General features: G+C 39.9%; 1 protein-coding gene across 7 annotated transcripts in view; it reads left to right on the forward strand.

Annotated features, from left to right (window-relative positions):
* cux1b (cut-like homeobox 1b) overlaps nt 1-12,456 on the forward strand; it is a 76,677-nt gene that overhangs the window by 14,039 nt on the left and 50,182 nt on the right. For all 7 annotated transcript variants that reach the window (XM_028465709.1, XM_028465705.1, XM_028465706.1 and 4 more), the window contains exon 2: nt 8,887-8,997. In XM_028465709.1, the coding sequence (XP_028321510.1) occupies nt 8,887-8,997 (111 nt within the window). The remainder of the gene's footprint in view (nt 1-8,886; nt 8,998-12,456) is intronic.

Below are 12,456 nucleotides of genomic sequence, written 5' to 3' on the forward strand. Positions count from 1 at the left end.
AGGGATGAAAAATCTTGCCCTTTCACCAATGCATTACACCCCAGTATATCGTCATAACCCTCTCCTCCCATTGCATACTCCCCACCACTCACCCTTAGTGACACAGGCCTCCAGCTAAATTCGAACTCTTCAAAATGAGACCATGCAAGCCGAACCTCTCCTACACCACAAACCATCTTAGTCTCATTATATTTGTATTTAGGCTCAGGCCTGGCCTCCAAATCCCCTTGTCAGACAATAGGTCAGGCAAAATAATGACTAGCTCTCAGTAAGCTTCAGTAGAGTTAAGGCTTGGATGTTGGGCAGATAAAACAACAAGCAGTCTCTCAGCAGAGAAACACGGATCAATACAAACGAAGCAGAGGTGTAAAAAGGCTGTTTTTGATCCAGACTTGCGTCAGCAGCACCGAGGTGAGTCTTGACAGCTCTTGAGCTGTTGGTAGATATGGATCTATGTTCAAAAAAGGGAGCAAAATGCTCTGGGACTAAGAATGTCTTAGTTTACTGTGGAGAGCGTAGAGCTGACCCTACCTCCTACTACTCTGTACTCACAAAGTCAAATATATAAAAACTCACATTTGAGCATTATTCTCAGTGCTCAGTTGTCACTGTAAAATGTTCTTTGTTAAATAATAGTGTTCACTCCAACCCAGAGAGAGAGAGAGAGACAGAAGAAAAACACTTTAAATCTTTTTTTGGTTTTTGAAAACATCAATTGGTTAAAAAAAAAAACTTTTCCACCCCGCTTTGTCAAAGGTAGAAAGTCATGCAGGCATCCAGGATTGTCGTTTCTAACCGTGTTTCTTGTTGCGCCGCATTTTGAGGGGGCGTGCCTGTGATCTGTGATCATGTACCGTGTCAACGCAGCAAGCGGGGCTGTCGCTCCTGACGGAGCCTACACCCCACAACTCACCCACTCTCAGTGGGTTTGCTGTACAGAATAGTCAGACGCATAGGATGTGGAATGCAGTGCATGGGGAGATGGAGGGGGAATTTGAAAGGTAGGCCTCGTAGATTTTAGATAAGACATCTTTCCAGACGCCTTTGCTGTTTGCTATCATAACCACATAACAGCCTCAGACATGTCAGAGATAAAAGATTAGTGGCTGCACTGGCACTTCACAAAACGTCATCTGTGTTACTTTGCAAACTACTTGGCTGTTAAAAGGCTCCAGACTTTTTAGTTAACACAAAATAGGGGTTTTTTGGTTATTTTCAAATGATACCTTCATCTGTGTGACTGAAATGGTGTTATTACCGCTAAGAAGAAACTTATTTATTTCTCTGCGACTCTGTCTATGGCTGGCCTAAATTCAGGGTGGTACTCTGTCAGCTTTGTATGTGAAACACTCTCTGATAGGGAGCAGCAGCATGCAGGGTTTTTAGGACTAAAAGAGTGGTAGCAGACTACTTGGCATGTGTGACTAGTAGATTATGTCTAACCACAGTGTTTAGAGCAGTTCCAGTCCAGAGCTTTTTAACTGGAGTGGAAGTCAAAGTAAAATCTTGTATTAGGGCTTCTTCTTTGACGTGCCCCACACGGCAGCTGTAGATTGACTTTTTATTTTACTGTGACAATCACAATAACGTTGTTGTCATTTAACCAGCCTATCTGTCCTGGCATCATCGGAGCATTAGTACATAAGGAATGCGACAACAGTTTTTATATGTGAATTAACGTGTGTCTTTTTGCTGTTATCTCATTTGATCTGTAGTCAATATGATTGTCATAATCTGACACGTCTGATTGCCCCCCCCCATTTAATTAATCAGTCTCACTGTATCATCACCTGTGGCTCATTAGAGTAATTAGAGCCCATTAGTCAGATAGAAGGCCTCTCTCCATCTGCAGACGAGTGGAAGGAATTTCATTAAAAGATGAACAGAACTTATGCACCTTGTGTCCGATGGACATTGGTAATAGGATATGTTTACCTGTGACTGTTATCTGCCTTTAGTAGTATTACCACAGTGTTAAAATGGTTAGATGATCATTTTTGCCAGGGGCCAAATTACGCCTCCCCAACTGTGAACACAACTCGCCATGCCAGCATTCACAGGGCAAACTTATCCATGGATTTTTGGCTTTTGAAACCAAGTTCAAAAGAATGTGGAAAGACTGGGCTCCTCAACTTACTGCAGCGGCCTGTCTGTGCATTCATCTGAGAGCACACGCGTGTGGAGCAGCAAGAGGCTTCTTGGCTAGGTCGGTGTTGAAGTCTCTCTAGGGAGTGTTAGCAATCTGTTCCAATCGTCTTTACAGCTGACCAGATGACCAAATGAACCAGGACAGGGACTGCTGCTGTGGGCCAGTCCAGCCAAGCCAAGCAGGGCTGTTACAGCAATCACACATCCAAATTCAGCTACCACAAATGTAAAAATGGTTCCTGAGATATTAGGAATTGGAGGAAAAAAATGACACAGCAGTAAATTAGCTTGTTTTAGTAACACAAAGTCTGTCTATTGGAGACACAGATCATGGACCAGAGCCAAAGAAGCAGTTCACATAAGGTTTTCAATACACTTTCCTTTGTGCACAAACATTGTTACCTAGCCACCCCACTGTTATCATTGCAAACAATGCAGTTACATACATTGCCTCTGATTTTTTTTGTGAGACCTGTCATCGGCTAATAACACATAATTACGTGTTATGTAGTCTCACATAAAAAAGAAATATTGCCTAATCAATCGTCAGAGTGCGTATCAAACTTTTTGCTATCATCTTAAGTTTGAAAATGTTGTAAAATGTTGATGGCTAATGTCAGCCAATATAGAACAGAAATCCCTGTGGTTGGCCAGATGGTTTGAAGTCCACCTGATCAGCCTTCCTCCTGGCTAGCATGATTCTCCTCCATGGGTTTAAACCTGGTAATCTATTTATGGATTGTAAATTATATGTACAGGTATTTAAGAGGTCTATTTGCATTACCATTACCTCTTGTTTAATCTGATGCGGACACTCCTATTGCTGTTGTCTGATCTGCCGTGACATGTCACCATTCCGGTTATTATAGAAATGAATGGTCCTCAACTACCTGTACATTCAGAGGCATCTATTAATCTACAGTAGCTGTCTGCTTTCTTTAGTCGCATCAGTGATGAAACTGTAAAGTTGGTATTTGCTAGGATTGAATAACTGGACATATTTGAAACAAACAGTCTTGTTATATATTTATTTATATATATATATATATATATATATCAGTTCACAAACACACAGCAGTGCTGCTTCCTTTTAGTGGCTGCCCGTCGGAGGTTCAGTGCAGATATCCATCCGTCCTCTGTTAAACTCCATCAGTTCTGAGTGTTGGAAGCACTGAGAGATGTTTGAGGAAACACTGCATATCTTGCTCTTCTTTAACTAACGCTGCCCTGGTGGAGCAGCTCATGGGGCTGTTTACACAACACTTAAAGGGACAGCGTTCTGAATGTGATTTAGCAACACTACAGAATTTAACCACACATTTCAGCCTCAATGAAGGAAAAAGTCAAAAGTGCCTCAAAATGTTTATATTGAGCTGTTTGTGATCAATGAAAGGGTCTTTGTGGCATTTTTATCCACTGACATTGACCCATTATTGTTTTTCTTGTATGGCTATGTTGAAAAAAATAAAAAAATAAATTGAATTTACATCACCATTTTGAGGAAATTAATTGAAATATGAATATTAGTCTATATCACCCAGGCCTAATTTAACCAAAGCAGTAACCTTTTATTTTGTAAAGTAAATCATTGTCCAAACTATTGGAAATAAGGGGTTCAAAAGACCGCCTAAAGTAGGATTTTATTAACATATTGTTTCCACAAAAACAATTCAAAATCACTAGACTGATATGCTGCCTTCTTATGTAGCAAGTGTTGCTTATGCTACATCACTTTTGTTAACCAAAGTAAAAAGAAATGTGTGTGACTAAAATAACTCTAATTTAAACCAGTTTTAAAAATTGCTTGCATACATTTTTAAAAATGTTTGAATAGTACCCTGACTTAAATTATCTTTTATCCCTTTTTTCCTTTTAGGGCAGTGGTGAATTGGTTTGTTTTATTGGTTAATATCTTTAAAATCGTCTAAATGATCTGAATGAAAAAAATTGGGATAAAATCGTGATTATCATTTTACAAAGAAAAAATTGTGATTTGATTTTTTCCCCCCCATATCGCCCACCCCTAGTAGATGTTTTTATGTATTTGTCAAAAGAAACACCTAATAAACAAAGTTTAATAAAAAAGAAATTCAGTTTGATCTTTCCATTAAAATTAAACCTTAATTGATTGTAAAGCTACATTACAAATGTGTTTTTTTTTTTTTTTGCCATAGTGGAAAGTACACTGACACCATTAATGTCCACTTCTGCCAATATCCCACGCCATAAGTAAACAACTACTGCAGAGAATATGGCTAAACTTACTTGTTCAGTGTTTTACTTTCGGCACCTAAATATATTAGGTCATCATTTTAAATCGCATGTGGCTTGAAATGGGAGTAGTGAAGAGTTATGTGTGTGTTTGTGTTTGAATAACAGCAGGCAGCTGTGCTCATTTGGATGTTACGCTCTATCAGCAAAATGAGTGTAAAGTCTGCCCCTGTCTGCTGATTTGGGCAGAGAGTTTGCCGCATAGTCAAAATCTGACTTCATCTGTGGATTCTTTTTGTGAAAAAATAAAATGATAACTAAGACCATGCCCATAATTATCCCCCTCCCTCTTGGCATCACATCAATCCTCTTTCATGTGTTATGTGCTTATTTAGCTTAGCAGTGAGAATTTTTTGGGATGAGGGATTTGGTAACGCATTGGGACATGTGCAGGGTATTGGAAAGGGATTGGACAGAATAAAGGGCATCTGGGTTTGGCACAGTAACTCTTGTGGAGGGTTATGGTTTAAGTTTACATCACTTTAGCCCTTTCATTGATGAACCAGGATCTGCCTGCTGTGTTTAAGACTTCTTAGTTCAGACTTGGTTTTTGATAGATTGGCAGATCTTAAAGAGTTTAATATGCTGCTGTTTTGTCCAAATGAGTGAGCAGTGTTGTAATGTAAATTTATATTGGTTGTAAAGACTTGCGGTACATGGGAAATGTGGATTTTACACATGATGAAAAAAAAAGTGATATACATTCCTATAGTTTTTGCATAACATAGGTGAATTAGATTTGTTTAAAAAAACAAAAATGTACCCTAACCCTAAAGTAATTATCTATCCAGTTCACGTTGGCCTGAAAAATAAGCCTTAAGGCCAAACATTGTACTGTAATCATATTCTGATTAAAATCTGTCAGTTTGATTCGGAATTTTGGGAACTAACTGGGTCGTGTATTCGTCTTCTTTCTGTAGCTAATCTTCCCCAATATTGTAATTACACCTCTGTTCATAAACTAGAGCATTCAGATTTTTTTTTTGGACAACTAATTTAACATGATTAAAATTTATTAGCTTCTTCCCTTCATCAAGCTTTGCACAAGCTTCTGAGCATGCTCGAATTCACTAACAGACAGTGCAGCTGCTCCATGGCCACGGGCAGACAGCCTGCTACTTCAACTGCTCCATAAGCAGCTTGGGTAGAATGGCATGATGAATATAAGTGAGAAGTTTTATCCCCCTCACAAAAATCCTGTATGGCTGTGTAAAATCCCCCGCTGAGGACAGTCAATCAAGTCTTTTTGTCATATTTATTTATAATGTACAAATAAAACAAAATCATGTGCCATCAGGGATTTAAACTTTACCCTAATGGGGGGAATGTCTCCTAATTAGTAGCTGATCACTATTTTTCTCTTTTCCAAGGGCTGTTTTTTCTTCTCAGTTTTTGGGTTTTGGGGAAGGGAAGGTGAGTGGGGTATGTGTGCTTGAGTGTGTTTTGGGACCTTGTCAGCAAACTGAGCCACAAGGGCCCCCGTGGTAATGTGTGTATTAAATGATTAGTGCGTTAGTTAGCATAACGGCCCTTCAGCAGCGTGTAATCACTCTCAGGGGTGGGCGGCCTCACAGGAGGCTGATGGGAGGTGGGCGAGGGGCGGGGAGTGGAGGAGAGTTGAGTTAAGCAAAAAGAAGATATTTTAACTGAAGAGAAAGAGCTACTGGTTGAACAAGTGACTGGATGATCTGTTGAGAATATGGAAAACTGAAGGCTAAGTTTAATGCAGGGCAAGAATCCTAAAGAAATACTCGTGTACTCAGCAGAGATACAATTTTTACAAGGCCTGAATGCCTTGTTAATGTCAGCACTTGGCCCATCATCTGGAACGAGACCCATAAAAAGCTATTAATAACAATGCAGAGTGGAGGTGCATAAGGGCCAACCTTAGCTCAGCCTTGACAACACTGCTGTTGTTGATAATTGAGCTTTTGTTGTTACACAGAAGAAGGGGAGGGGTCAACTGGTAGCCGAGAAGTGTGGCACACTGCTTGGATGGATATGGATGTGGCTGGCTGGTGTGTTGCTGAGAAGATGTCATGCTAGACGCAGACATGGACAGATAGCCTGAAAAGAAGCTGTTTGCTCTGGAAGCAGATCAGACTAACATGGTTTTCCTTGGCGTGACATGTGCATTGTGGTTCTGTCCTCTGCTTCTCCTCCAGCTACGTAGAGTGTAGCTGAGGCCAGGCGAGTTTTCTGCTTTATGCCAGATGGGCAAAGGAGTCTGCTGTCTCATCTCGAGCAGCTCATGTCTTTTTTTTCTGTACATAAATGATTAAGTTAAGGACAACTGACTTTAGTTATTACATAGCAGATAAATTAATTTAATCATAAACGGCAATACTTCTGCATAGGTCTGGGCAATATATCATGATTCAAGATATACTGTATTAAGTTTTCTATTTTGGTGATATAGAAAATGACAATATCATCTATATTGAGATATATCTGCTGTATTTTCTGGGCTATTGAACTCACCGCTCTTTTGGCAGCATTTCAATAATTTAGCAATTTTCCAAGAACATTTTACAAATTCCGTTTTATTTTTTCCCAAATTCCGTGTTTTCCACTTTAATTTTTTAAATTTTTTTTTAGAAATATTTATCATTTTTTAAAGAAAATATTAGTTTTCAGTTTTTAGTGAGGAAACAAAATAAATACTAATAAATAAAAAAATTCATAATTAAACAAAAATGTATATCAAAAATAAAGTAAGACACAATAAAAGGTAGATATAAGTTGTAGTCACATTAATTATTCTGACTGCTCCTTTTTAATTATTTATGTCATAAAAAAAGATGTATGAGAAGTTGAACAGTATTAATGTCACCCAATTTCCTCTCAGGGATCAATGGTTTACTGAACCTGAGCAGGTTTAATGATTAAGTTTTGATCAACTTAGTTTAAAATAACCTAATTTAAATGATCCCATCTTCTGTAGCTCTAATGAGACGTCGTTAGAATGTAACATTTGAATAACGTTGCTCCATCGGACTTTAAATTTTTAAAACGGAAGTTCCCACTGACACGTTTGTACGTGAGGTAGCTTGCTGACTGTGAATGTGTACCTACGAGGCACGGACAAAAGGCTGGAATAAAAAGAACTAAAGGGCAACACGGACTGAGTCATTCTTAGTTAGCCAGGCACAACAGTTCGAAAACTGAGCAGGTGAAGATGATCACCTTCTCACGGAGTGCCGCTGTGCTACACGAAAAAAACGAACGGAGCTCTACAGCACAGCAAAGTTAAACTGGCACTGGTGGCTCTGTATTTAGGAGTCGGTGATGATTTGTGTTGTTTTTAGACAGTGTTTTGGTGGTCTCGGCAGTTTAATGCAACCAGGACAAGAAGGAAGATGGCGGTTCATCTAATAAGCACTCCCTGGACACATTTCCCTGTTTAGAAAAAAATGTTCCTTGCCCCACTGTGACGGCGTTTCATGTCGATTCTGTCCATTTCTGCGTTTAACCATTTTCTTTGGTCGATTCCGTGATTCCGTCCGCGATTCTCTTAACGTGGATTTTCATAGGGTCCTAGGTGACTGTCAGTAATATTCTGCCTCCCGACACCTGCTTTCACTGGACACATGTGCGACTGACTGAAAAATCCACACAGAGCGTACTGTCACATTGGCCACACCCTCAACTTTAAAGGAAAAAAATAGTCTCCTATACGCCGCAAAATACGTTTTTTTTTTTTGCTTGTTTTGATTTATGCAATCACACAGTACAAATCGCATCATACACAAATTTGATATTATTTATAGCGTACAGTCAAATAGTGCCCATTACAATTTCTCTATATTTCTGAGATTATTATTAAAATACTGGTTTTAGGAGAGTTTTTTCTCTACTTCTGAAAAGCACATTATTGAGTGCATCCTAACCCAGACCCTAAACAAGAGGAGGAAAAGCCAAAAGTGGCACATATTGTGCAACTATTTGCTAATAAATCTCTGTGTGGCATTTTTCATCAACATTTTTAACCTAGAATTGTCATTCTGGTAAGACTTTAAGTTAAAAAATATTGAGATTTAGATTGTGTATTGCCATTTTCAGACATTTTGGTCCTTATCGCCCAGCCCTACTCTGCATGGATTTTACTAGATCGCTTCCATTGTTGAAAATACAAGCTTATGGATTAATTCTATACACTGATGACTTACTAGGTGGTGAGATGTATAGTGTTTCTTCTTTTTGGGTTTTGTGTACTTTTTGAATTTTCACGTTTCCTCGATGATCATTTGATAATATTAAAAAACTCCATGAAGGATAATTGCAAATATGAATCCCCAATTAACTCATTTAATGCCTTGTTTGATCAACTCATCTTTTTTTGCTTGTGCAACTTGTGTCACAGAAACTTTCATGCTAAAGTGAACAATGCAATTATTAGGAACTTGATTTCTGACCTTGTTACAAATCTGTCGTGCACTAAATTCGGGTTGTATGTTTGTGTTGCAGAAAGAGCTCGATGCCACCGCCACACTGCTCGCCAGCAGACAGGATGAGAGCGAGCAGTCCCGCAAGAAACTCATCGACCTGAGCCGGGAGTTTAAGAAGAACACAGCAGAGGTGAGCATATGAGGTTTTTACAGATAGGCGCACACACACACACACACACACACACACACACACACACACACACACACACACACACACACACGTTCTGTGGCAGTGTGAGCGACACTAAGTTTTGCTTCAGCATTTCTGCTCTTCATAGTCGTTGCTGCAATTATTTACTGAGAGCATGGGAGGAGTCAACGGTACAGAGATGTAGCCTTTTCTCCCAAAAATAGTCTCTCCATTAGTTTCCCTGAAATCCTAAAGAGACAAAACAGAAAACCCCTCAGGAGTTTGTATTATCTGACCTAGTTTTTTATGTGAGCAGAAAGTGCGTGCGTGTGCGCGCTCGCATGTTTGCGATAGAGAGAAGACGGAGGGAGAGAGAGAGTGTGTGACAACATTACTAAGTGAGGTCGGAAGGGAATTCTGTGCTGTTCCTGTGTTCCCATCGTTCCTCCTGGGAATATTTGGTTCATCTCCGTTACCAAGGCAACAGTTTTTCACAGTGAAAACAGAGTATTGTTATTATTGGTAATGTCACCATGGTGAATTATTGATGGCATTATGAATTATGTATAATTGATGTAGATAGTGGGTAGAAAATTGTTTACTCTCGGCGGAGTTGACAGCGGACCTATTATAGTTACAACAGGACAACAACTGTAACTGTTGACTTCTCCATGTAGCCCACCTAGCGTTTAACACAGCACGCTAGAGAATACTCCGCCGGCACAAAAAAAGATGCTTATTTTACTTTACCCTAGCAGCTCAATCGTCTCTAATCTCATTTCCAGGTATAACCACTTAAGTAGCAACACTTGGGAGAGAAAATGCACAATGGAGCCATGCACACACAAAGGAAAGGTGCAGAGAAGTAGAGGCACAAACACTGAGGTAGATAGCCTAGATCACAGAACAGGACACACATTCATCAGCATAACAAGGCTGTGATTTAGGAAGGCTCCTCTGGCGTCTGTGTGGCCCCTGGCATCTCCCTGGTATGTGGAGGAGGAATCTGAGCCAGGCCAGACGAACGACAGGATTCATTACCGCGCTGTATTAGGCTCAGGAAGATTCAGCTGGAAAATTCTGAAGCGTTTGGATGTATAGAGGTGTCATGGCTGCCTCACGAAACGCGTGAAGTCTCATGCTTGATTAAAATCTTCATCTTTAATCACGTGTGCGGGTGGGCGCATGCTCAATGCGTGTGTTTGACCCTGCCCCTCGTAGAGCGGGCTGTCATCTCTCTGTGGTCCATACCAGTCAACGGAGATCAGTCACATCAGATCATACTGCATTAGGCTGAGCGGGAGTCCGTCTCTGATACATTATTCAGCAACCAGGAGACTGGCCCACGTTGACTGCGTCTCGTCTGCTGAGCTGTACTCGCAATGAACTACACACACACACACACACACACACACGCTTTTGTAGCATTTTGAAAGTAGTGCAAAGAAATGCAGCGTGAAAACAAAGTCTTCATAATTCATTAGGACTTACACACTGTTGAATTTCTCTTTGAGACGACATCTCACTGTACTTCCTAAGTTTGGCTAAATTATTCATTTGGGTCTTAATTTTCTTTCAGTTTGTCAGAACTCCTCCACTACACTGCAATAAAGGCAAGGGTGGGAATGGTTGTAAAATATCCTAAGGATTGCTGCCCAGAGGCAGTGGTAGTAAAACAACTTTTTTGTGTGTGTGTGTGTGTGTGTGTGTGTGTGTGTGTGTGTGTGTGTGTGTGTGTGTGTGTGTGTGTGTGTGTGTGTGTGTGTGTGTGTGTGTGTGTGTGTGTGTGTGTGTGTGTGTGTGTGTGTGTGTGTGTGTGTGTGTGTGTGTGTGTGTGCGCGCGCGCGCGCGTCAATGTTCGTGTGTGAGTGTGCATGTGAGTGTGTGCGTGTGCACATACGTTTGTGTTTAGCTGCGGGGCAGACAGACAGCGAATGGGAGTTCCACACTCCCTCGAGGATTCCTCGGGCTGGCCTGTCTGCTGTCTGCCGGCAGCTTACACACCAGCCATCCATCTCCTGCCCCCCCCCCCCCATATCCCCCTCACCCTTAACACACACACACACACACACACTCCGAGTGACCATGGTGTCTGTGTGCATTGTTATGTTATATGGTCATAAATCTTAGGAGGTGGAGAGGGCAGGGGGCGGAGCATCTCTTGAAAGTATGCTGTAGGCGTTTAAAAACAGGCCGAACTGTTTGCTTGTGTGTTATTTAGATCTGTGGTTTCCATCCAGAGTTTGTGCTGAGGCTCATCCAGGTATCCAAGCAAATTTCTTTTCATTAAAATTAGAAATGGGCGACATTATCTGTCAATAATAGCCATAAAATGTTATATTGGTCAAGATCGGTATCAGTTTTTCCACAGATATTGATAAAACTGATAGGTGACATAATAAATATAAATTTGGCACTTTTTGCCCGACTAAAGTTGAATAGGTATTCTTGTTTTGCACAGATTATGTTTATTTAGGTAAATACATTCAATGAGGCATCACGTTAAATGTAACCATAACCTGTTATTTCCATGGAGAGCTATATTATAAGACCTAAAATTAAGGTGTGAGGACTGGGGGAGGATATCGGCAAAGAGCTAATATTGAACATCTCCAATTAAAAAAAGTATAAATTATGAAAAAAAAATATGATAGTAGCTTGTAATTCTTTCAATTGTTTCAAAAAATAATGGTCAAATTTGACATCTTTCACAAGCAATTTCTTAATAAATGTGAACAATATTGCATGAATAAACTTTTTAATTGCAGCCTTGACACAGAACTAAATAGAAGTTTCAAAGTGTTCTGTCGATCAGTGTTATATAAATAATATTTTCATGTAAATCTATAAATAATGGGTAGAACTTAGATGTGAAAACACAATCCTTGATTGATATGGAACACTGAAATAATAGAAGCTTGCTCTCTATTCTTGTTTGTGATCATTTTGATATATACTGCCTACCTACTGTATATTTCCTTTAGGCTCCAATGGTATGAGTTCATTCTGATTGAGGTGAGTTCAGGCAGGATGTTTTAGTGCAACAATTTCAATGTTCGGACTGAACATTTCTCTCATCTTTTTTATTCTAAAACTGTGATTTTGTTGCATTATTTACATTCATGAAAGGCTGCACTAATAGCAGAGTGATCACCACAGCTTAAACCCATTCATCTTTTATCCGGATAAATGATTAGAATTAAAACTGAGGCAATGTTAGCTCGCACATTTTATTATTATTTAAAGCAATGGGTATTACATTTATACAGATTAGACAAATAAAATGACAGCAGAGGAGCTTATCTGTTGGTTTTCTGTTGTGTTCTTATGGTCTGTGTGTGAGAAAGGGAGAGACACCGTATTGATGGGGTGCAGGCGGGGTGCAAGTCTTTATCCTCAGCAGCGGAATATTGAATTGGCCTAGACAAACGGCCACAATGACCTCTTGTGAGGTAACAA

The sequence above is a fragment of the Gouania willdenowi genome, chromosome 13 (genome assembly GCF_900634775.1).
Source record: "Gouania willdenowi chromosome 13, fGouWil2.1, whole genome shotgun sequence".
In the NCBI taxonomy this organism is placed as follows: domain Eukaryota; kingdom Metazoa; phylum Chordata; class Actinopteri; order Blenniiformes; family Gobiesocidae; genus Gouania; species Gouania willdenowi.